At 42.8% G+C, this 26482-nt stretch overlaps 1 protein-coding gene and 1 long non-coding RNA gene across 4 annotated transcripts in view; one reads left to right on the forward strand and one right to left on the reverse strand.

Moving 5' to 3' along the window:
* Nucleotides 1–26482, forward strand: part of LOC146401174 (uncharacterized) — a 1049691-nt gene that overhangs the window by 468189 nt on the left and 555020 nt on the right. The gene's annotated exons all lie outside the window — the stretch shown is intronic.
* The window catches only part of ADTRP (androgen dependent TFPI regulating protein), a 70282-nt gene that overhangs the window by 18764 nt on the left and 25036 nt on the right, over nt 1–26482 (reverse strand). For all 3 annotated transcript variants that reach the window (XM_021100192.2, XM_021100190.2, XM_084967412.1), the window contains one exon: nt 12111–12226. In XM_021100192.2, coding sequence (XP_020955851.1) covers nt 12111–12226 — 116 coding nt within the window. The remainder of the gene's footprint in view (nt 1–12110; nt 12227–26482) is intronic.

Consider the following 26482-nt stretch of genomic DNA (forward strand, 5'->3'; position numbering starts at 1 on the left):
TAAGGCTATTATAAAGATTAAGGGAGTTAATTTAGCACATGTAAATTACACAGAACAATGCCTGGCACATTGTAATCGTTTAGTAGAGTTTAAAAGCTTCTCTCTTCTGAGGGATGGCATAGTGGATATTACCTCAGCAATCTTTCTTTGAGGCTCTTCCTTGCTTGTGAAAATTAGGATAGCCTAGGTTATGCTTCAGAACATTCATATTTGGATAGCCTGGGTTGTCAGAGGAGTTCAGGTAGAAGAAGAAAATTCTGTGCTTAATTAAACTTTCAGAACCCAAGTGTGATCTTAGTTGTTTTAAACACCTTTAGGGGCCTTCCCGTCATGGCGCAGTGGAAACGAATCTGACTAGGAACCATAAAGTTTTGGGTTCAATCCCTGGCCTCACTCAGTGGGTTAAGGATCCAACATTGCCGTGAGCTGTGGTGTAGGTTGCAGACGTGGCTCGGACCTGGCGTTGCTGTGGCTGTGGCTTAGGCTGGTGGCTACAGCTCCTACTAGACTCCTAGCCTGGGAACCTCCACATGCTGCGGGTGAGGCCCTAGAAAGACAGAAAGACAAAAAAAAAAAAAAAAAAAAAAAAAGAAAGAAAGAAAGAAAAAAAGGCCTTTAAGTTTATTGAAGGTTTGTTAAAAGAGAGAAAGGCTAATATCAGGGCCAGGACTAGGGTGAAGCAAGAGAGACATCGATGGCATAAAATTTGAGATCATCTCTGCGCATCAAACTACATAATCAAAATAAAAAGGCAACTTACAGAATGGGAAAAAAATATTTGCAAATCATACATCTGATAAGGGATCATTATCCAGACTATATAAAGTACTCCTAGAACTCAACAACAACAACAAAAACAATCCAATTAAAAATGGGTAAAGGACTCGAGTAGACATTTCTCTAGAGAAGATATACAAATGACCAGCAAACACATGATATGATACTCAGTGTCACTAATTATCGGGGAGATGCAAATCAAAACTGCAATGAGGTACTATTTCATACCCATTACAATATCTTCTATCAAAAAAAAAAAAAACCGTAGATATTATCAAGTGTTGAAGAGGATGTGGGCCAATTGGAACCCTTGCGCACTGATGGTGGGAACGTAAAGTATGTTATTAAACAGTATGGCAGTTCCTCCAAAAATTAAACCTAGACTTACCATGTGACCCAGCAGTTCCATTTCTGGGTACACACTCCGAAAGTAAGGACTCAGAGATATTAGTACCCCTATGTTCATAGAGGCATTATTCACAGTAGTTAAAATGTGGAAGCAACCCGAGTGTCCACCTTAAGATGGACAGATAAGTAAAATCTGCTACGGGTATACACACACAATGGAATATTTTGAAACCTTTTTTAAAAGGAAGGAAATCCTGACATATACAACAGGCATGAACCTTGAGGATATTTTGTTAGGTGAAATAAGCCAGTCACAAAAGGACAAAACTGTATGATTCCACTTACATGAAGTATTTAGAGTCATCAAATTCACAGAGAGAGAAAGTAGAATAGTGGTTGCCAGGGGCTGGGTTTCGAAAACAGTGAAATGGAGAGTTTCTGTTTAAGGGACACAGAAATTCAGCTTGGGAAGAAAAACGTTGTGGAGATGGATAGTGGTGATGGCTGTACCACAGTGCGAATGTCCTTAATGACACTAAACGTGTGCTTAAAAATGGTAGATTTCAAGTTGTTTGTATTTTAAAACAATAGAAAAAATTTTAAGGAGGCATCAGTCTTAGAGTTGTGAATGTGTAGGATTGGCCCTTGGTCCCTAGTCTTGGCCCTGTTGGTATCGCTCGGCTGCCCCAGACTTGCCTAGCTGTTACTCTCATGTACTTAAAACTGTGCTGGATTGTACTAGATTGAAAAGAAATAATGTTATCATCATCACTAACACCGGAATTCTGTGAGATGTGCATGTCATGGATGCATTTCAGAAGGCTATCCACAGTGCTTCTTTCCTGCATGGCTGCTTCTCATGATAGGATGGAGAGGGAATAAAGGACAGACAGTAAATATCCCCAGGTAGCCAGGGCCAGGAGTTCAGGGTCAGCAGGGAGATCTGAGTACATTCCAAATGGCTTGCATTAATTAGTTCACTTTGCTTACTTTATATACTTGACATTAGGGCTTCCAAGTTTCCATGCACATTTATATAAGATTATCTACAAATAAGGACATACCCCTAGAGCCCTAGAAAGTTTCTGTTTGTTTACTTCATTTTTGTTTCCTCCAGCATAAAATTTGTAAAGGAAAGTTCCTAAGGTAAGCTAATGAAGTCTGCACTTTCATGGAGAAGTTGCAAAGTTATAGGTGTGTTAACTGACAGTGGGGAAAGTAATGCAAATACAAGTAGAGTGACGGGCAAAATTGCAGTCATTTAACGAAGGGCCGTCAGCAGAGAGGCCTGAGTGTGGAGATAGTCATGCTCAGGTGCCGTCATCTCTTTAAGGCTTGTCTGAATATATGTTAAAAGAGGAGAGAGAGGGAGAGGGAGAGATGGGGGAGGAGGGAAAAGGGAGAGAGGAAGAGAAGGGAGGAGGGAGGGAAGGAAGCACGGGAGGGGGGAAAGGCACTCGGCAGTCTGTAGCTGAACTCCATCTCTTCCCTAGACTCCATATGTGATCCCATGGAATCAAATGTAAATATTTCTGCAGTGCACGCATTTCATGATCTCAGTCCAGGCTCCTTCATCTTGGCTAGGTTTCTGTAATTGTCTGTTCACTGGGCTTTTTTGCTCCCATCAATCCACTTTCCACACCCAATAATCCCTCTAAAAGAAAAAAATCTGTTGGTGCCTCCCTGCTTCCAGTGGATCCTCATTACTTTAGGAAAATACTCCTTCTCCCAGCCTACCGGCCCTTCGCTGCCCACCTGTCAGCTCATCCATTTTGGACTCTTTTCTATACCTATAGCACAGCAGTCCAAGCCGCAGCAGTGACAGCGCTGGCTCCTTAACCCAGGAGTGTACCACCAGCGACCTCCCTTTCTGTTTCTTGAATGAACCAAGCTCTGCAGCTTCCAGGCCTTCACCCATGCCATTGTCTCTGCTTGGAACCCCTCTGACCTGTATTCTTCCTAGGATATACTTCTTGCTCTGTCTCTGGATCACTCTTACTCATGTTTTGAATTTCGGCCTCAAAGTAAATTTCTCTAGAAAAGATTTCCCCAGCATTCTCTTCCCCAGCTCCCATTTGGTTGAGTTCTTATACCATGTGCTTTCCCTACCATGAATTCACCCTTGTTGCATATTTGACTGTCTTTCTCCAGAGCTTCTTTGGAAGCTCACAAAGACAGGGATTTATTTTATCTATCTTTTGCATCTGTTTCCCAAGTGTTGTGAACATGGCAAGTTCTTTATTTTTAAAAGAATGTCTTACTAAGTGAAGTCATTCAGACAGTGAAAGACAAACATCATATGATGCACTTATATGTGGAGTCTAAAAAACTATATCCAATTTCTTGTGATAAAACATGATGGAAGATAATGTGAGAAAAAGAATATGTGTGTGTGTGTATATCTATCTATCTATCTCTAGGTCACTTTGCTGTACAGCAGAAATTGGCACAACATTGTAAATCAGTTATACTTTAACTTAAAAATAAAATTAAAAATGATGCAAATACCTTATTTGCAGAACAGAAACAGACTCGTACTTTGAAAACAAACTTATGGTTACCAAAGGACAGGTGCGTGGGGGGGACTGGACCGAAGGTTTGGAATTGGCTGACGCACACTGAGGTATATGGAATGATTGGCCAAAGGGGACCTGTTGTATAGCACGGAGACCTCTACCATTAGGTTGAGATCATTCTATGACTATCTATGTGGGAAAAGAATGTGAAAGAGAATGGATGTGTATACATGTGTAACAGCAGAAATTATCACAACACTGTTTTACAGCAGAAATTATCACAACATTGTAAATCAACATTTCAATAAAACTTTTAAAAAATGAAAAAAATAAATAAAAGAATGTCTGTTTGGATGGCTTTACCAGCATCTGTGGCTTCTTTTAACTGCTGTTCACTGTGGCTCCTATAGACAGGTCTCAACTGCCTGACCCACCAAGAACACGGCAACTCTGAAAACTGGGAAGTATAACTGGTAGCCTTCCAAACTGTAGTTAATTGGATGCTCACTTTATCAATACTTTGAAGAGGCCAATGATTCTGACTCTTAGTTCAGCAATTAATATTATGTGTGGGAGTTCCCGTCGTGGCTCAGTGGTTAATGAATCCAACTAGGAACCATGAGGTTACGGGTTCAGTCCCTGGCCTTGCTCAGTGGGTTAATGATCCGGTGTTGCCATGAGCTCTGGTATAGGTTGCATACACTGTTTGGATCCCGTGTTGCTGTGGCTGTGGCGTAGGCTGGCGGCTACAGCTCCAGCTCCAATTAGACCCCTAGCCTGGGAACCTCCGTATGCCTCAGGAGTAGCCCAAGAAATGGCAAAAAGACAAAAAAAAAAAAAAAAAAAAAAAAAAAATTACGTGTGGAGCTGTCTGTCCTGTGAATCTGTATGAGTTAGGCTAGGTGAACACAAATTGGTAGCCCCAAAGTAGTCTTGTATAATCTCCTCACCCTAAATATGGCATTGAAAGATTATCATGAAATTTGTATTTGCTGTCTTATCAGTAGGGAAGTAGTGGAAGTCTGTGGGTTAGAGATTAGTAGATAACAAGGGGTTTGATCGGCTTTAGACACATAACTCTTAAAAGTTTTAATCCTCATGTCATATCTTTCTAGTCCAGCAGAATAAATAGAATAAAAGTATCCTCTGGTTCCATGTTTTCATGGTGACTTCATAAATAACCCTGTAAGAGGGTCACAGTTACATCTGATGCCAGAAGGCAAGCACAGCCTGTATTTACATTTTGCAAATGAATTCAGCAAGTTAGCAGAAGACTTTCCACACTGAAAATACCTCTGAGAACATGTGACCTGGTGGCTCCTTAGCATGGGCTGGAGCTGATACTGCCTTTGAGATTCCTATCTCAGTTCACCTGCCTTCCTAGGTTTTCTGCTTCTAATCAGATATGAAGAATGACCAATTAAAAAACGTCTCCTAGCTTTAATATCTACAAAAATGAAATCTGCTTTTTTAATATTAAGTTGTGAATTTATGTTATCACCTTAAAAATAAATTTCTAGCGTGATTTACTTTCAAATAAATTGTAGGTTAGAAGCAAAATATAAATAAATATATTTTAAAAGGAGTGAAAAGAAACTGAAGCTAGAGCTTTATTTAGATAGTTTACCTGCATCCTGAAAATATCAACAATAATGAAAGTCAATGGGGTGGCAACGTCTTCATGGCAATTAAAACTGTTGCCCGCCCTCCCTGGAATGCCCGCTTCTGGCTCAAAGCTTTCTCCTCCTTCAAGGTTCTTGTACATTTCTGGTTTTCTACCATCTGATCATTCTTTGCTACTTTTGTTATTGAGTTGTTTGAGCTGTTTGTATATTTTGGCACTTAAGCCCTTGTTGGCTGATCATTTGCAAATATTTTGTCCCAGTCTGTGGGTTTTTTTTTTTTTTTATGTCTTCTTTTGCTGTACAGAAGCTTGTAAGTTTGATTAGGGCCCAATCATTTATTTTTTTCTTGTATTTCTAGTGCTTTGGTAGACTGACCTAAGAAAACATTGGTACAATTTATGTCAGAGAATGTTTTGCCTATGTTCTCTTCTGGGAGTTTTATGATGTCGTGTCTTATACTTAAGTCTTTAAACCATTTCGAGTTTATTTTTGTGTATGGTGTGAGAGTATGTTCTAATTTCATTGATTTACATGAGGCTGTCCAGCTTTCCCAACACTACTTGCTGATAAGACTGTCTTTTCCCCATTGTATATTCTTGCCTTCTTTGTTGAAGATTTCTTGACCATAGGTGTGTGGTCTTATTTTTGGGCTCTCTATTCTGTTCCATTAATCCATATTAAACTGGATCCATCAATCCATTTTTTTTTAGTTAAATCCAAAATTATTTCTTAACTAACTTCTCTAGATCTATTAATGGAATCACCATCTTCCTGGTCCACCAGCTGAAAATTCTTGGAATAATCCTTGATTTTTCCTTTTCATTTGTTCACTACATGCCAGTTAATCCACAAAACCTATTCTGTTATACACAAAATATTTCTCAGGTATGTCTCTCCTTCCTTATTGTATAGCTGTATCCCTTTTCAGGATCTTCTTATTTCTAACTTCTGTAACAGGCATTTTGGGTGAGCAGGAGCTGAGTTTTGGGCAGGAAGAATGAGAAGTTTAGATCATCTAGATAATTATTTTCACGCTTAGCTCTCCACCTCCTCCCCTCTTCAGTTTGCATGCTGGCTGGCCTGTACCTCAGATGTTGATAATAAAGAAAAGTGTGTGGTATCTTCATATTTATTTTCATATACTAATTTACACAAGGGCTGGGGAATCCTTTTTGTGGAAAATCATGCTGAGTTTCTGATCCCCACTAAGATTCTAAGTTATAAAATTGTCGTGCATCTAGATGGTCCCAGATGAAGGTCATATTTCAGGAAAGGATAACAGTGGCTCTAGTAACGGTGGGAGTAGGAGAGCATTGTTGATGCTGAGTATAACAAGGAAGCTAATCCTGGAGCTCAGCTTAGTCTGCCCCTCTGGCAGTTTTTTTTTTTTTTAAATTAAAGTATAGTTGATTTAAAATGCTTCTTCAATTTTTGTTGTACAGCACAGTGACCCAACTACACACAGTTTCCTGTGCTGTACAATAGGGCATCATTGCCCATCCGTTCTAAATATAACAGTTTGCACCAAAAACCCCAAACTGCCTGTCCATCCCACTCCCTCCACCCACCGCCTGGGAACCACAGGTCTGCTCTCCTTGTTTTGTAGAGAGCATCATCTGTGCCATATTTTAGATTCCACAAATAAGTGGTATCATATGATATTTGTCTTCTTTTTTGGCTTACTTCACTTAGTATGAGAATCTAGTTCCATCCGTGTTGCTACAAATGGCATTAGTTTGTCTTTTTTGTGGCTGAGTAGTATTCCGTTGTGTATATATACCACATCTTCTTAATCCATTCATCTGTTGATGGACATTTAGGTTGTTTCCATGCCTTGGCTATTGTAAACAGTGCTGCAATGAATATACAGGGGCATGTATCTCTTGGGATGAATGTTTTATGTGGATGTATGCCCAGGAGTGGGATTTCTGGATCATATGGTAGTTCTCTATTTAGTTTTCCAAGGTACCTCCGTACTGTTTTCTGTAGTGGTTGTACCAATTTTTATAGACACCAACAGTGAAGGAGGGTACCCTTTTCTCCATACCCTCTCCAGCATTTGTTATTTGTTGACTTGTTAATGTTGGCCATTCTGACTGATGTGAGGTGGTGTCTCATGGTGGTTTTGATTTGCATTTCTCTAATAATTAGTGATGTTGAGCATTTTTTCATGAGCCTGTTGGCCATCTATATGTCTTCTTTGGAGAAATGCCTATTTAGGTTTTCCACCCAAATGTATTCGTGGGATAAGATGTCTATATGTGTAAGTGTGCATATGTAAATGGGTGCCCAGATTTAGAGAGTTATTATACCTGAGGTGTCCTGGCAGCTTCACTGGGGGGGTATCACCTGAGTGGGCATAGTGTAGAAGAAAGGAATCATCTCTGTTGCCCTGTAGGAACTGCTATGGAGAAATGACTTTACAACTGTCTCCCTCCAGGTTAGGTTATAACTGAATATCTGTATGACACTTGTACTTGGGCATGCAGTGCCTTACATACTAGCAGAGACACTGAGAGCATCAGCAGACTTCTGGTCTACCAAGACCAAGGTGATGGTGCACCACGGGCCAGATGTGGCTGTTGCAGTGGCTGGTAGCAGTTTTCTACTTCTGCCAACCCAGGAGACTAATGGGCAGTGGCAGTGCTGGCAGCAACAGCAGCTGGAGTAGCATGCTAACCTTAAAGCAGAGTCCAGTGGAGGTGTTCAGTCCAGGAGACCTGGTAGTATGGCTTTACTGTCTGTGTGGGAGAGAGATGCTCAGGACAGTGCACAGCATGGGCATGTGTGGACACTCACTGGATTATTAGAATTCTTTGGAGATGGAGGTTTTGGAGGACTAAGCACCCAGATGTGGAATGACACTGAAGCTGTGAAGTAACCACAGATGAAGAATACAACGTTGTGATTGAATTAGATGACTTAAGAATATTTTGGCTGGGGGGTTTCCATTGTGGTGCAGTGGAAAAAAACCTGATTAGTATCCATGAGGACACAGGTTCTACCCTTGTCCTCACTCAGTGGGTTAAAGGATCTGGCGTTGCTGTTAGCTGTGGTGTAGGTCGCAGACGTGGCTCGGATCCCACGTTGCTCTGGCTATGGTGTAGACCAGCAGCTGTAGCTCTGATTCAACCCGTAGCCTGGGAACTTCCATATGCCGCCCTAAAAAGCCAAAAAAAAAAAAAAAAAAAAAAAAAAAAAAGAATATTTCGGCTAACTTTTATTTGCATATTGCTTTATTCTATTTCGCTTCCCATGTCTTACCATGTCAATCCATTTTAAGCATTATTGTCAAGATAGTCTTTTTGAAGCATCATTCTCTGGCCACGTTGCTAATAATTTTCACTCCTGCCTTCATGCCAAACAGCAGCAACAACCCTATCTCACATTGTATGTACCGTATCTGGCCTCTCCACCCTGCCATCCACAAGTCTCTATAAGCAGGCAGTTCCAGGGTGATTTCCTGTTAGTCTCTTTCACTAGTAGGTCTGGCTACAGAAAATTGCTGACCATTGATCTCTGCTCCCTTGATTTGGGGACTGTACTGTGTTGTTCATTTTTTCCCTTTTTTTTTTTTTTTTTAATTTAATTTTACTTTTTAGCTGCTCCAATCCAGCCAGTCCCTCAGGGCCTAGATCCAATGACCCCTTTCATGAAGTCCTTACCACACTGCCCAGACAGATGTAACTACTTCCTCCTCATGTTCCTTTTGACTCCTGTTTGTTATTACACTTTATCACTTTCCATCTTGTGTTCTTATAATGTGTATGCATGGTTCATCTCCACTTACTAAGTACAGACCCCCTGCAGACTGGTGCTTGGCCTTATATAACTCTGCTTTTCCCAGCAGGACCAGTCCTGCTTGAGGGGAAATATTTGTTCAATAAAGGGATGAACAGCAGTAGGAACATTTCTCTTTTCCTGCTCCTCAGCACTGCCTTAGGGAAAGCTAGGTGATGTTTTGGGGGTGAAAGAGAGGGGAGGAGTGAGCGAGCTACCATATTTACAGATGACTAATGCTTTCCAAAGGAAATGAAAGATTTACAGTTATTACTACTTTGCAAAGCTTTATTTTCCCTCTCAGGGGCCAGCCCTCCAATTTTGCAATCTGAAAAATAACAAAAATCAAGTGCCACATATGAGGCAGTCCCCATGGTCTCAGTGGCTATTTTTAGGTCATTGTGACGTGGTTTCGGCAGTGAAATGCTTCTCCAGCTCAGGGTTATTGCCGTTTTTTGTTTCTCACGCTCTCTCTGGCCCAGGACCATATTCTTTACCTCATTCCTGCTAAGCTGTTTCCCTATTTGAGCATCCAAACTGGCACGCCTAACAGCTGACCCACAGCCACTTCCCTAAAATATCTCCATGGTTATCCACAGTTTGTGGAACTTGTTGATGGCCATCTGTGGCCGGGAAGGCATATGGGCCCCCAAAGTGTTGCATAAAGGTGGAGGTAGCTGGCAGCAAGGAATCTGAGCTCCCCTGATGAGGGAGCAGACAGAACTGGGGAAACATCAGTCAGTGGGGCAGGATAAAATGCCCACACACAGGTATATTTGCTTCTAGCAAAAATGAGGCCCAGTGGACAAACTGCTGATTTTGTACTTCGTTAACAATAAGGTTCAAATCCCAAACCACTTGGGCTCCCCGCCAGGGCTCCCCAGTCACATTCCTGCTGGTGATAGATCCCTACCCCTTCCCTTCATTTGTTCAGTTACATCACTTTAACATACAATCTGAGCACAAAGCTGGAAGCAACAACATCGGGAAAGCTTCTAGGCTGTAGAGATGATGGTAAGCTTTTTTGCATTCTCACCACTCCAGCATTTAGCAGAGTGTGTTTTACACAAATAGAAAGCTGAACAGATACCTGGCCATCTGAATATATTGAAAAGAGAACTGGATTTGGAAATAGAAGTCCTTGATTTGGAGTTCCCGTTGCAGCTCAGCAATAACGAACCTGACTAGTAACCATGAGGATGCGGGTTGGATCCTTAGCCCTGTTCAGTGGGTTAAGGACCCGGCATTGCCTTGAGCTATGGTGTAGCTGGTTGATTTTGCACATGACTTTAAGCCTGGCTTAATGCAAAGGAATAAATCGGCTTGGTTCCAGCATTGTTGTGGCTGTGGCGTAGGCCAACATCTGTAGCTCCAATTAGACCTCTAGCCTGGGAACTTCCATATGCCACATATATGGCCCTAAAAAAAAAAAAAAGGATTAGATATGAAGATTGATGATCAGCTTCCAAGTCCTTAGGAAGAAAAAAATAATAATAATTTAAAAGTGCTATCTCATATATGAACTCCAGAAGTTACATTTTGTAAGAAAGAGTAAATCAGATTAAAGTCTACCCTTCTCCCAAAAAAGTGTGGAAATTCATGTGCATAATCAACCAGCTACCACCCTGCTTCTCCTCAAGACATGCAGCAGAAAGAAATATCCTTGTGTATACACTCTTACTCTACCCTAGGTGCTAGATAGTCTATCTTTAGGGATTTATTCCTTTGCATTAAGCCAGACTTGAAATATACGTGGCACATGTCCCACCATTCTCCACCTGCACGCTATTGGCAGATCTTGCTAAATGATAGCACAACTCTTTTGGTAGGGCTTCAGAATCCTTCACAACACAGTGTTCCAGACCTCAACTACCAGTACATCCCCAATTTATGTCTTATTCTCTAAAAGTGTCCTTTGTTAAATTGCAAAAGCCCTAGGTTGGAGAACAGTGTAGATCACTGGAGTCTTGGGGTAATTTACTGAGCAAGTGCTTACTTTGAGAAAGGAGAAGCAAGAAAGACTTGAGCACTGAGAATGTAGGAGGGTGGGAGGAACATACCTTGCAGAGGGGAAAGGAAGGCTAAAGGAAGAACCGTCACCTGAGTTTTGGGCACAAAGGTTACCGGCTGTAAGACAAAGGCTGGTGAATCCCATGAGACAGGCCCTTCTGGAGCCTAATCCTTTGGCTCATGTTCTCTTCCTGGTTTCTGTTTCTGACAGAGCACTGCCCTAAATTCAGCTTTCCCCCACATAGGGATTGGGGAATTATCCAGACTACCAGATGTGAAAGCCTTATGTGAGTCTAGGCTATAGAAGGAACATCATAATTCACTTCCAGTCTGCAGGTATTATTCTTGGCATGCCCCTCTCAGTAGAGCAAGAGGCTCTGGGTGAGAAGGCTAGAGAATGGAAAGGGGGTTTTCCAGTCACTGGGTGGAAGGCCAAGCACTTTCCTCTGACTATAGACATTGGGCAGCATTTCTGAGAATTAGTGTCACCAGGTGGCTGGATGATGAAATCTAGGCCAGCTACTTAAATTATTTCTCATGCCTCCAGCTAGGGTATTCTGCAAGACCCTGGGCAATTGCCCAAATGCCCTCTAAGTGCTTTAGTGCCAGATGTTAATGCAAATAAGCTAATAATGACATAGGCAACAGGAATGGACCAAACCTTGTATGCTCAACCTGTCAAATGCCTTTTGAGATGGCTCATTTAGATGCCTTAGATCATTCAGCCATTCGATATTTTAATTACAAATGGAACCAAAGATCAGTGTTTTCATGAGGAAAGTAACATGTGTGGCTTTGCAATGATGAATTCTTCAGGAGCGGGAGAAGGGAACTCATGACTCGCTATGTATGTGTGTGCCCATGCTTGTGTGTTCTTGTGCATGTGATGTTTCCATGACAGTTAAAAGCAAACAATAAGATTCCTTTTTCCTGAAAATTTGAAGATGGTAAAATCCCTGTAAAGACACTCCTGTAGAACAGTATGCTTCTTTTGGAATATTCCTCAGAGCCTGCAATGACAAGTCTAAGTTGATTTTCTTTCTGCAGTTCTTACCTGCTTATATAAGCGAGGCTAACAGCAGCAAACAAGGTGAGTCCTTTCGTCTTCAGTGGATAGCAGTGTGGCCTGAGGATGATTTCGACCAGTGAGAAGGGCAGTATGGCTGTGTGCTGCAGGAACAAAGATGACACATCCCAATGTCAAGGTGCCTTGGCTGCCTACAGTGCCCCTAATTCTCTCTTCCCCTCCAACCTACCTTCTTACACAAGTACCAAAAGAAACTTTCCAAAATTTGTCGTGGATAGTACTCCTTAGATGCCAACGACCTACAATGGGTCTCTCTATTGCCTACAAACTCCTTTGTCTGGCTACCAGGGCTCTTTGTAACATGCTGTCTCCTCTCTGGTCCTGTGTAGTACCTCCCCTCTTCTCTCTCTCTCTCTCTCACACACACACAAACACACACACACACACGTGTGCGCGCGTGCACCCTCTCACACATACCCACTCACACGCACTCATACCCTTGCACGCACTCCATGAAACAAGGTTTTTCCCTTCATTCTTTGCTCTCAGGGTGCTTGCTCCCCCCTCACATGTCTGTTCATGCCTCAGCTGTCTGCATGGAGTGTGTCTTCCCTCCTTGTATCCGTATCATCCATGTTGTTCACAGCCAGTGCAGGCTTCCATGATGCTTTCTCTGAATTTTCCTCTTGCTAATTTCTTTCACTCAGTTCTGCTGCATTTCTAGCCTGTGCCATGTAGTCTAGCACTGACAGTGTGTATTCGTCAGCTCGACGCGGAGAGGGGCTGTGAACACATGCAGCCTGTCTCTGCATTCCTCAGTGCAGTTGGTACCATCTAACTGTCCTATGGATGGGTGATGGGTGTTGTTGGGGGTGTGAGAGCTTCCCTCCGAAACCTCCATGGCCCCCCAACTCCTTCCCTGCTTCACCTCCTCCTTCAGAACCATCTATTTTCTCACATCTCTCAGACCCTTAACACTAATGACAGAATCAAGGAGCTAAGTCTTTAGGAATAGTGGTGTTTGGGGGCATAAAGACTACTGAGTCCCACGCCTCTATTGGTTAAGGGAACCGATCCAGGAAAGGTGACTTGAGTCTATGTGCAATGTCCTTTCATTTGTTAAACACATTTATTAAGTTCTTCTGCCATACTCTGTGCTTAATGGTTAGTACTTTATACGCTTTACATTTTTAGCTATCATTCCTCTTTCATCCTTGCTCCCCAGTTCCTAGTTCTTGGCAGTGTCATCTACAACCTCCATCCCAGTCCCATTCCTATGCCCTGAGGCAGCTGACCTCAATTACAATAGTGACTGGGGCTTAGGAATGTCACAGTGCCTGTGTGACCGTGCTTCCATGCCCAGCTGCTCTGCTGGAGCCCTGGGCACTGACTCTGGGTGGCCTTTGCTGTCAGTCACACTAGTCTTGTGCTCAGAGGTATCCACAGGAGGCGGTAGCATCTTCCTCTGCCTGCGCTAGTTAGGGTCTAGTCAGGAGATCAAGACCCTCTGATGACAAATGTGGTAAGTTGGGGTTTTTGTTTTTTGTTTTGTTTTCTTTTTTGGCTGCCCTGTGACATATGGAGTTCCTGGATCAGGGATCAGATCCAAGCCACAGTTTGACCTACACTTGTGTTCTGGTGCTGCAGAGACACTAACAATTCTGTTGCACCACAGTGGGAATTCCACATGTGACAAGTTTTGATGGAGCAGGGATGGGATGAGAAGGAACATATGTTAAATATAGCGCATTACTGGGCAGAGGGAGCCTCCTGGGTCCCTGTCAAGCCTGCAATTGGGTGGCACAGAGCAGTTAGGCTTCTCAAAGGCCCTGGGAACCCACATTTTAGTAGCAAAGACTAGAGGAGCAGTATTGTAGACAAACCAAAGCTTTTAGAGACTGTCCAGGGTTCGTTCTGAACATACTGACTGTTTGGCCATACAGATGGAAAGACTTCCAGGCCTGCTATCACGTCCTGCATCTTTCTTTGGTCTGGTTTTAGGCTATAATTTCTGTGTCTCTCCCTCCAATAAGGAGTGTCATGTTTAAGGGCACATACTTTTGAATCAGACTCTGGATTACTTACTGACTCTGTCTGCACTTCAGCTTCCTCAGTTATAAAACGGGATGGTAAATAGTACACAGGTCATAGGGGTAGTGCTCTGAGGATTGAGGTACGTTCACGTGATAAGAGCTTCCAGTGAGCATCAGCTGTGATTGTCACTGTTACCCTTGTGACTGCCATCCTTCCTCTCACTGACGGTCCAGCGTGGAGAGAGGTGAGGCAAGGTTCTGGGATGTCCACAGTACTGGGTGTCTGGATGCACCATCACCTGTGGTCTGCAAATGGCTGGAGTGTAGCAGCAGAGCTGACCCATGGCTGTCCCATGGCTCCCTCCCCAGCCTACAGCTGGTGCCTGTCCTCTCAACCATGGTCCCTTCAGAGCCCTAGCAATACTCTGTGACTGACACTGATGCTGTTTCATCCAGAGTCCACTTCGAGGCCAGAAATAAGGCCGTCTGCCCAGTACAGCCTGCTTTTCTGCCTGCTTTCTCTCTGTCACAGCCAGGAAGACCAGGATCTATTAGGAACCATTAGCAATCCATTATACTGGCCATTGATCTGACAGATTTTATTATCCCTGCCCACAGTCAGCAGCTTCCTTTCTCTGTGTTAATGATCATTTGAAACAGAATTCCTGTGGAATAGTGTAGTGTGTTTGCATCAGGAGCAAATGAGTTCCTAGTGATTAATGCTTTCATGACAAAGAACTCAGAAAAGCATGACTGGTCACCTCTTCTAGGAGTCTGCCCTTTGCAAGGGACAGTCAATTGGATTTCCAAATGAATTCCCCCGGATGGCTTCTGGGAAGTTTACTTCAGTGATGTCATTAGTGACGGGCCATATACTGTGGCTTAATACCAGCTTAAAGGTCCTTAAAAGAATCACAGTTTTTGGTCAGGGCTGGAGGTAGGAATGAGGAAAGAAGGAAGACCACCTTCTCTCAGCTTTCCAAACACTGAGCTACTGTGACACAGTAAACCTCCTGGTATTTCAAACGTACTGGTGTTTCACCTCATATTGATGTAAATTATATAACCTTTGTCAGACAGCATTTCTTTTTTTAAACAAGAAGAAAAAATTTAGTAAGAAAAATCAAATATGCTTTCTGCTTCCAAAAAATCTAATAATTAGGCTGGGATTGACACAAATTAGAATGCTGCCAAAAATTACTGAAAACAGTGACTCATTCTGTATTTCAATTAACAGTTTCTCAGTTTCCCTTATAAACAGTGAAGCTGACAAAAATTAATTATCTCAGAGGGGGTAAAATATTTCCTTCCAAAGTAAACAAAGCATCATAGACTGAAACAATAGTATGTGTAAACAGAGGGAATGGAAGGAAGCTATCTTGCCTTGTCAGTTGAGCCATCATCTTGGTAGATTTTTCTTTAAATACCTCATTCCAAAAGCATTTACTGAAAGGAAAGTATTATTCTTGTTTCTTCCTTTTGTACCAAATTCCACATTTTCCTCCTGCCCTTGGTGTGATGCCTACTTACGCTGAATATCTTGGAGACAGAACTATAAGCATGAAGGATTGATTTTTAGATTCCTTGGTTGCAAAATAGCCTTGTAGATAAGTACTAAAATTTACCAGCCCATAGAGAATTCCTACAAGGTTACATGAGTGGCAGCATGGAATCTAATGAGCACTTATTTTTACTAGCCTCATGCCAGTAAGATAAGTAGCTGCTGTAAAAGGCTTCCCTGTGTCTGAAGCTAAACTTACACGGAGCTAAACTTAACAGTGGGATTCATGGCAAGCCTCAATCACTCAGATAACCCATGGAGCCGACAATGCTCCATCCTTGTCATGCAGGCTCCAAAGACTGACTCTAGAAGGTGAGGATGGCCACACTTTTTAGCTGAGATTTTTGGGGCACTTAATTTCAAAAAGAAATTCAGAGAGCCTACACATTTTTAAAATCAGATAATAGCATTTTAAAATAAGTTCTCTACCTCTTTCCTCTATTTCATTTCTTCATTGTACTAGCTCTTGTGTTGAGTTGACCAAGATAAATAAGTCAACTTCTACCTTCTCAGAGTGGTCATTGAGAGACTTTCTCCGTCCTATGCTGTTTCTAATCATGAGCTTATTATATAACACTGCCCACTTTGCATCTGCTTCAGTCTTATCCACCCTTCCTTTGTTCAAGCAACACTTGAATCTGAGAATTAATTCCTTATATCGGCTCTTCCCAAACTGAGGATCTTTCTCCCAAGTGTCTAAGATAATGTCTTTGGTTTGTTTATGGTGCTACTGGATAGATATTTTAAAATGAAGTTTTAGTGTCTGACAAGATTTTATTTCTGGATACATTAAGGAGGATATTTTTGCTTACTGTATATTAAATATATCATTTAAAATGTATTTAAAAATGAAAGCCTTCATAAAACCTCCTCAGGGCAAATGCATGGTCAAAACACCAATTAAAACTTAAACATAAATATAACAACTGACATGAAAATGGAAGCAAAACAAATCTTAATAGAATGCCTTTATACCCAGGCTTGTTATTACACTGGTAGATCATGTTTCTTAAGCTTGAAAACTGCACACGGTAAAAACACACAGTAATAGTTGTTTTGTAAATCCTAGTAAGGCAATCTCTGGTTTTGATAATACCCATTTGCCAGCTAAAAACTTTTACCTCACCCCTCACCAACTTCCTACAACTGAACCTTCTGCCTCTCACTCCTACAGTTTGGGATAGTGGTGACATTCTTTTTTTTTTTTTTTTGGTCTTTTGTCTTTTTGTTGTTGTTGTTGCTATTTCTTGGGCCGCTCCCGCAGCATATGGAGGTTCCCAGGCTAGGGGTTGAATCGGAGCTGTAGCCACTGGCCTACGCCAGAGCCACAGCAACGCGGGATCCGAGCCGCGTCTGCAACCTACACCACAGCTCACGGCAACGCCGGATCGTTAACCCACTGAGCAAGGGCAGGGACCGAACCTGCAACCTCATGGTTCCTAGTCGGATTCGTTAACCACTGCGCCACGACGGGAACTCCAGTGGTGACATTCTTTCTGGGAATGTTTTGTATCCCAAAGCAGAGACCCTCTGTAATCTCTATGGCCCCTCTATTATTAAAGGCACAGTTTTGCTTTAAGTCAGTCTAATATATATGGTAATCTGGATATGTAAACATAGGCTGTATTGCTTATATATTTAGGAAACTTTTTTTTTATTCCTCCACCTATACTACCTGCAAGAGTCTTTACCATCTCAAATATTAGAGTTTAGAAGATAATTGGATTTGTAAAAATTCTCTTTTCTACTTTCTAGGAACTCAAGTGCACAGACTAGGCACCACTGTAATTAAAGAGTCAGTGTTCAAATGCCTGGGGATAAGGAATTGGGAAGATAATTCACAGAAAGAGCCACAGGCTTCTCTTTCATCTCCACAGTCTACCTGGGTGGGCTAATATAACCCAGTCAGGTAAAAACAAAAACAAAAACAGGGAACAGAAATTAAAAACCAATAGTTTAATTTTTTGTGCAAGAGTAGTAATGTTTACAGTTTACTCTGACATGCACCAAAAATAAGAAGGCTTGATGGATGGGATAGATGCATAATTTGTGATAAAGCAAATACAGTCAACTGTTAATAGCAGAACCTAAGTGGTATGTACAGGTGTTCACTGTAAAATTTTCAGCTGTGATTTATGTTTGAAAATGTTTATAATAAAATGTTGGGAGAAATGTGAATAGTCTTTACTGACCTAGAAAGGTAAATGAATGCTCCATTGGGCTGAGGAAGAAAAGCATGCCAATATTTATGAACTTGTATGTGAATTGAGCAGGTGGTTAAATGATAACTTTCTGAATCTTCTGAACTTTCTAAGCGATTTTTTTACTTACTACACTGTTGTCTTTTAGGTTAATATGTAGTTTATCCGGCATTTCAAAGCAGCATCCTTCTAGGAAGCTAGTTGGCTGTGATGGTGTCCAGCTTTGATGAAGAAGAGGTGGCCATTTAGGTTCTATCTAGTTAAGGATAAGACAAAAGAAAAATCTAGGAGGTGAAGATTCTGCAGTCAGGAATATATCTGCCTCTTCCAGCCTCTGTCTCTCCAAAGCACCCAGATCCCTTCCTCCAGCATAACTCCAGCAGTAATAACACCCTAGACACCAACTGTAATCAGTGACTCATTCCTTTCCTTCTCATATCCAGACTTGATTCACTTTCTCCCTCAGATGCTTCCCACAGCTACTTATTCTTTTATTCTCCCCAGCATCGCCTCCATAGCTTTTCCCTCTTTCGGTACATACTCAACATTGCAGTTAGACCAATCTTCTTAAGACAAGTTTCTGGTTACTACCCCTAAAAACCTTTTGTGGCTCGCTGTTGCCTCAGTCCACTTACTCCTCTGATGTCATCTCTTTCCTGTTTTCCGCTGTATCTCAACAGGCTCTATCCCTTCACCTCAATCCAGTCTCCTCATTATTCTTGTCTTAGTCTCTTTCCTTCCCTAGAACTCCTCCCTCTTTTTATTTACCTAACTCTTTTCTTTAATTTTTCTCTCCCAATCATAGCCCACACACCTTTGAGATGCCTTGCAACCAAAGGCACACATGTTAACATGAGAAGATATAAGCGAGCATCAGGACCCAAGAGAGCACTGAAGCAGGAATGCACCAGCCAGAGGTTTGCTGGGCTGCTGTTGTTGAGATTAAAATTCAGCAGTTCCCTTCCAGACAGCCAAAGTGGAAAGAGAGAGGTGGAATGGATACTGTTCCTTTTTTCAGGGGAAATTAGTTTTTTTCCACTGTTAATTAGGCCTCAAAGAAACTGTCATTATTGTGTTTCATTTAGGGACATTAAGTAATAGTAGACAGAACTCTCACCACTGTCTCCATAGGAAAACATTTCAGAAATCTAAGTTGTATAAAATGATAAAATTTGAAGGCAAAATTGTAAAACAAAGATCTTTTGAGGGAGATTCTGCCAATAAGAAGATAATAGTGGGAAAAAAAAAAAAAGGAGTTCCCATCGTGGCTCAGTGATTAATGAATCCAACTAGGAACCATGAGGTTGTGGGTTCAATCCCTGGCCTCACTCAGTGGGTTAAGGATCCGGCGTTGCCGTGAGCTGTGGTGTAGGTCGCAGATGCGCCTCAGATCAAGGGTTGCTGTGGCTGTGGCGAAGGCCAGTGGCTACAGCTCCGATCAGACCCCTAGCCTGGGAACCTCCATATGCTGTGGGTGTGGCCCTAGAAATGACAAAAAGACAAAAAAAAAAAAAAGATAATAGTGTATGATTATGTTGACTTCTGATGATCAGAGCTGTAGAGGGACTTCAGAAATACCATTTCCCCCACAAGTGTTTTTGTTTTTACTCCAGTTGTGGGTCAGACAACAGCCAGAATTTTATTCTCTGTTTAGAGCTCAGAGTGAAAGTATTATACACTGTTGATGACACCGAGACCTAAATACTTGGAGGAATTCAGCGAGTCAGTGGTAATGTTGACATTCTTTTATTGCAAACAAGAAGCTCCACCAAGGAACCATCCCAGAGCTGAGTGACTAGCCCTTTCTGCAACCTCTGGGGCCCATGTCACATGCATGTCTCACCCAGGTCACATCCTGCCTTCAGACGCAATGCTCACTGCCTCCTGTCCTTCCCGCAGCTCTTTTGGTTGGCACTAGACTCTTCAGTGCTTAATTATTTTGAGGTCAGAGCTCTTACCTATTATTTTTTCTGGACTCCCTTCCAACCTCTGATTAATAAGTATTTTTTGACTGATTTTCTTCATTTGAACTTGTATTTTACAAAGAAGAATTAAGCCCTTATTTTGACCTGCAAAACCCTCATGATCTGGTTACCTGTCCCATCTTAGTTCCATGCCCTGCTGCCCCATCCTATAACCTTCACCTGCCCCCCCCCCAATTACTCTGCCCTCCCCCCACAGTTCCCTCTCTCACCACTGGTACAACACACACTTATGTTTCCCTCCATCCCCACCTCTGCCTTCTTCCCACCTTACAGGGCTCAAAGTACATATCACTGCCTCCAGGTCAGAATCTGAAATTTCCAGCAGGTGCCTTTCCTTGGACAGCATCACATTATTGCATTCATCCAATACTAGCCAAATCTCCCAGAGATGGAATCAACTCGAGGCTTGAGACTGTCACCATATCATCTCCAGTACCTAGCACAGGGCTTAACCTTTCTGGCCACTTAATGTCTGTGGTGTTAATTAATGAATCAGTGAAACTGGAGTAGGACAGAGGAGGAAGAAGAGTTCTGCATAGCCTGGGAAGACAGTCAGTGTCCTGGAGTGAGAAGACTCAACTGGCATTGGCAGCCGCATATCAGGCTATGCGTGTGGCTAGCAGGGCCACAGAGTCAATCCCACCTCAGGCTGGTCACTTTTTCCCTATATCAGGGCTGTAGATGGCATCCCAAATCCTGGGAATGGGTGTCGTGAGCCCTAAGGAAACCTGTGAGAAAAGGTGACTCCTCGGAATAGCCTCTGGGTGCCCACATCATGGTAACTAAACTGTAGACTCGGTAATGGATGTCACCATCCCTGCACCCCTGCAGAAAGTCAGGAAATACTCAGCCAGCAGAGGCTGTTCTTTGTTTGGGACCTGCTGGCCTGTGGCCCTCCATCCTGAAATTGGACCAGGGGGAAACTCCCCAGGTTTTTCTCAGCATCTTCTTTGTACCCCCTCCTCTTTATCAATCTGTAATCCACCCTTCCTCCATGCTTCTGTGCCGGGCTCCACATAGCACACACAGAGACTTGTTTGTAAGACATAGACAGATGGGCAGCTCTCTAGAAAGCTGCTCCAAGTTGGAGGAAGGAGACTGTTCTTTTCAAGAAAGAGGAAGTTTCAGAAGCACTGGATCTGCTCTTGCTTTAGAGCCATCATCTCTCAGGGCACCGTCCATTTGTCTCAGATCTCTCATCTCTGTGTCAATAAAGGACTCAGAATGTGTAGGCAGCTGGTTTCCCTGGGAGATAACAGTGAGTCAGGAAAGCACCCTATAAGCACAAACACTAGGGCAAAATTCCAAACTCTCCATGTGACTGATCCCATGATGGACCAGGTCCCACCCTTTCTCCTTCCTGCCTCCAGCTTTCCCTTGCTGGCCCATCAGAGTTTTCCTAACGGGACTCAGCAGCTGTTCTGCCCGAATGGCAGTTGCTCACTGGTGATTTCCCCGAATGTGTGTGATTGGCCGATACAGGATTAGGGTGTGTCTTAGTCTATATGAGGGGGGCACATGAGCTCCCTTGGGGAGAGGTCTTCCCATTAGAGGGAGGATATGGCAGGGAGTGGAGCCTAGAAGTAAAAGAAAAGGAAAACTTTGCTTGGGAAATGCCTTCATTTGATATCCATCCAGTATCTCTTGCAAATCAACAATGTTTCAGCACTCTATGCAACTTAAAAGGCTCTAAGATGTGGTCTTGGGACTCAAAAAAAATTAATGTATTTCAACTTGTCTGTATGGTAACCCTACAGGTTTCACACTGGGCCTGACTACTTCTAAAGCATTATGTAGCGGAGGCTCTGAAAGTGTTAAATATCAGCAGGCAGCTCTGAGTTGAGCCCTTAGAGTCCACAGCGAAAGGAACAAGTTGTGTTTCCTGCAAAGACCTGCTTCTCCTTGGTGTACTAAGTAAAATTCCTTTCCACCTGAGAGACCCAAAGGCTTCTCTTCAACGGCTTTTGTGGCATCCTAAACTGTCTTCCTACCTCATAGTCTCACCAGGCTGTGTTTTGTTCTTTCAAAGTAAAAGTCGATTTTCATTCTCTTTTATTAAAAGCAGAGAATTATAATCACAGATTACTTTTTCAATTATGAACAATTACTTGTCTTGCTGAAACTCAAAAAACAAACCAAAATGAGAACAAATCGATCCTTCTTCCTTCCAGGCTGACTCCCATGTTCCTTGTCCAGTCTCCTGCATCTTTGGGTTTCAGCCTCCCGTTCGTAGTAATTTTGGACTCAGACCTTGGAACCCCTGGGCTATGGGAGAAGCTTCACACGGAGACGTCTCCATGGCTGCCATTGCCTTCTGTTCTACAGTCCTTGAGCTTGGGCAAAAATCTGGACATGTTTCTAAGTGTAAAATTTGTGAACCGACATGTGGGACAAGTTGATGGCAAGTCTAGTGCTCAGAGCCCCCTACACACCTAGGAATGAAAGCCTGGGACATTGAAACGGTCTTCCCATTGCCGAGAAATTTGGCTTACTTCCTTATCGTGGTCTTCTTAGGAAAAACAGAACAAAATTTCTCAAAAGGTCACAAAATTCCCTCTCACCACAGAATAGTAAAATGTGGCTTTTATGAGTTCTTAGGTGTGTGTGGAGAGAGATGCCAAAAACACACAAGCTTTTATTCCCAACCACCTTGTGCTAGGAGAGCTCACCAGAATAGCCCTCTGAAGTGGTCATGCACTTTTTGATTTCCAAACTCAAGGGGAAAAAGCACAAAGGTTTTTGTTTTGTTTTAGTTAGATTCTTATTTATTTGTTTTGGCTTTCTATCTGAATTTTCACTGGTAAAATCTGTTCTGATTAAGGAAGTGAAATGCTCAAATCTCCCCTGCCTTTATGAGGCTTTTTTTTTTTTTCCCCAATTCTGCCCTCAACATAAGATTACTATGGAGCTGTTAAAACACTAGATTCCATGGCAGCCACCAAAGGAGTTGTTTTGATTGGTGGAATTCTGCATTCACAGGTTCACTTTTCACATATAATAATGTACCACATTACTAGCCTCTGCCCTTCAATAGGATCCCTTGGTTGGATATTATCAAGAATCTCTCTCAGAGCCAGTGCTGGCCCAGCAATAAAGAAGGTGTGTAGGGGGGTGGAGTGGCTCAGAGGTTAACAAATACAACTAGGAACCATGAGGTTGCAAGTTTGATCCCTGGCCTCGCTTGGTGGGTTAAGGATCCGGCGTTGCCGTGAGCTGTGGTGTAGGTCACAGATGCGGCTCGGATCCCGCATTGCTGTAGCTCTGGTGTAGACCGGCGGCTACAGCTCCGATTAGACCCCTAGCCTGGGAACCTCCATATGCCGCAGGAGCAGCTCTAGAAAAAGCAAAAAGACCGAAAAAAAGAAGGTGGGAAAATCTTCCATACAGTCACAGCAATAAAAGGAGGCTGCTCTTTCTACCGACTCTTCTCTTTCCTTTGACTACTTTTCTTTCGTCTGGTTACCTCCATGGCCATGTCGTCATTCCTTTTCTTAGTTTCACCCTTCTTCCTTGATTTAATGTTTTTTCGAACTCTTTAGCTACATGAATACTCAGTTACCTAATTAACATTTGATCATGGTGGTAACAAAGGAAAGAGTAAGCCCAGAAATGGTTTTGCCTTTTTTGAGCCACAGTCCAGTTGAAACCAGGACAAACCTTTTATGAACCACAGTCCAGTCTAAATCAGGACAGACATTATCTTTCCTTTAACAAAATGTATGTAATTACTATGATTCTGTGCATCTCTTTAACATAAATCAGTCGGTGATATATCGTGTGTCTCAGATATAACAATTAAAAGCCCCATAGATATTTCAAGGTACCAGTCTTTCTAGAATTTTTCTCATTTGTTAACTTCCGTACAGAAGAACACCTCAGTTCCCAATGTATGATGATAGCCACAGACTCTAAAGGCAGAGCTGATAAGGCTTTCTTTCTGCTTCCAGTGCCCCTTGGCCCCAGGATACCCTGCTCTGCCTCTGAGGAAGAACTCTTGACTCAGTCAGGGGCACAGAGAAGCTACCAGAGCAGGAAGACAAAACTTCATTCATTCTTTTGCGTAGCCATCTTCATTAAGTGCCTGCCCCCTGCCAGGTGCCGTGTAGACCTTACAGTTTAATCCGCAAGATTTTCTATAAATAAGTAAACAGCCACATAGATACAAGTCATGATATGTGCCAGGAAGGAAACAAAGAGGAATTGATGCATCAGAAGGAAAGTGGAAAGGTGTGCTTTACATAAGGCAGCCAGGGAAGGTCATTCTGGGGAGGTCACTTTTAAGCTGGGACCTAAAGAAGAGCAGATAGAGAACATTCCAGGCAAGAGGGGCAGTGTATGCAAAGGTCTTGGCTGGGAAAGAGTTCCAAGGGTTGCAGAAACAAAGCAGAAGCTGAACAACTGTAATGTAGTGAACCAGGGGGTAGGCTGTACTTTCATCTGGAGCATTAGGCAGGGACCCTTAGTCAGGCTTGGTAAGCCACAGGCGGAGTTCAGGCTTTATTCTAAGTGTAATGGAGAGCCACTGCAGAGTATTAAGAAGGAGGAGACTCTTTCCTATTGATTTTGCTGCTCTGTGGAGGCAGTTGAGACTGGAAGCAGGAAAACCAGTTTGGAGGTGTTGCTGGTTTAAATGAGAAGTGAAGATAGACACCAGCGTGTTGACAGTGGAAGGAGAAAGTAGATAGATATGCTGCATATTTTGGTGGCAGAATGGACAAGATTAGCTAATAGGTTAGCTATAAGGATGGTGGGATGGAGGGAGGTGGAAAGGTCAGTGCCGGTCTCTGTCCTGAGCAATTAGGAGAATGGTGGCTCCATTTCCTGAGATGGAGGAGGCTGGGAAAGGTTTGGCAGTGGTATAACCTGCCACTTCTGGACGTGTTGACGCAGAGATGTCTGTGACACACCTGTAGATGTGGCTATAACAACGTCAGGCAGGCAGGTGAGATGAAAATCTGCAACTCAAAGGAAATCTGAGCTGAGACTCAGCGCGTGGATAGAAATAAACCCATGAGGATGGATGTGGGTTACTGGGGAAGGAGTTCTGGTGAAGAAGAGGGGCCAGCACAAGCCTGAAAAAACACCATCCTTTAGAGGGCAGGTGGAGGACACAAGCAGGGACTGAGGTAGGAGGGAAACAGGTCAGTCTGCTATAAGTAGAGTTTCAAAGAGGGAGAAGTCTAGTGTGCTGCTGAGGGGTAAGTAAGAAGGGGGCAGAAACAGGAGCCCTGGATCTGGCAGTGTGGTCACCACACTAAGGAGAACGAGCGGAGTTAAGTATTGGTAATTCACCTGGGTCTGGGGAAATGCTTTTGGGCTCTGTTCCGTTTGGAAAGGCAGATGTGCTTCTTCTGCATGTGGCTTGAATGGCAATAGCTACCCCAATGGCCAACCCCACAACCACCAAAACAGAATAGGATATAGAATAGACGGGGGTGGGAAATTAGGGGAGGGGGAAAAAAAAAGGCAGTGCCTTTGTTGGCAACGTCTCCGTTTAGGGGCATTAGGCAGCTTGGGGGAGAGCTGAGAGCTTGGTTTCTGGTTAAATCTCTCGGTGGGGGAAATCCCAGCGAACAAGTAGGACTTGCACTTCACCCTTTCCAGCATGAGCAGGCCCAGATTGTTCTGTAGGCTTGTGTGCAGAACTCCCCAGTTAAGATTAACAGGAAAGTAACTCAAGCAATTCTAGGACATTAAAACCCAACCCTGAAACTTAATTATATACAAACAAATACACAGCATCAGCGGGATATAAAAAATACAGACTTGTGCTTAATTGTTACATTGCCTAGCATGGAAGGCAAGGCAATATGATCACCTCCAGAGATTGCTTTATGATCAAGAGCCTTTTCTTAATTGCCAGAAAACTCTAAGGGCCTCCTCTCCAGGGACCGCTGCCAGGATTAGAAAGGAGAACCCTCTACCAGATTCATCTATAATCACAATTTAGTATTATTAAATAGCAGCCTATGGAGTAAGCCTTGGGGGACAGGGCTCTTGCCCCTAATAAAGGGATGAACAAAAAGGATGATTTAATCATCAGTCATTTTCCTTTGCTTATGCCTACCCCCACAAAATGAGTACTTCAGAAACTGAACGTTTTTCCCTCAAATATGTTCTGACCTCCCTAGACTGCCACCCCACCCCTCACCACTCTGACTACATTATTAACTGGAATAGCTCGATTAGGGCTGCATCGTTTAGACATTTATGCCTTCAAGGACAAGAAAAATACCTGGGGCAGGAAGGGGGTAACTTAATCCTGCATGAAAAGCCTTTTCCACGTAAACCACTTCCCATATTCATGAATCTGCCTCACACTGGCTCCTGTTCCCAGGCTTTTTCTCCATACCGTAGAGTAGCCTCTGACCAAATTAGAATTCTAATCACTTATTTTTTTCCCCATTCATTTTTTTCCTCTTCTACTGATGCATAAGTCAAACATTCCACTTATAGTGGTTATTCTAGATATTATAAATGCTTATTTAACTTGTAATAGATAGTCATTGTTTTGAGCCTCTCCCCCTGGCCATCCAGGGGGCCTTAGAATGCCTTAATTCCAGTCAGCCCTCTCCCAATTTACATTCTGTTTCCTCCAGGATTTTAATTCATTGTTTTT

This window comes from Sus scrofa, chromosome 7, assembly GCF_054392235.1.
Source record: "Sus scrofa isolate SSC_HxYL_T2T_F1_AM1 chromosome 7, Sscrofa_HxYL_maternal_Yorkshire_Landrace_v2.0, whole genome shotgun sequence".
Lineage (NCBI taxonomy): Eukaryota > Metazoa > Chordata > Mammalia > Artiodactyla > Suidae > Sus > Sus scrofa.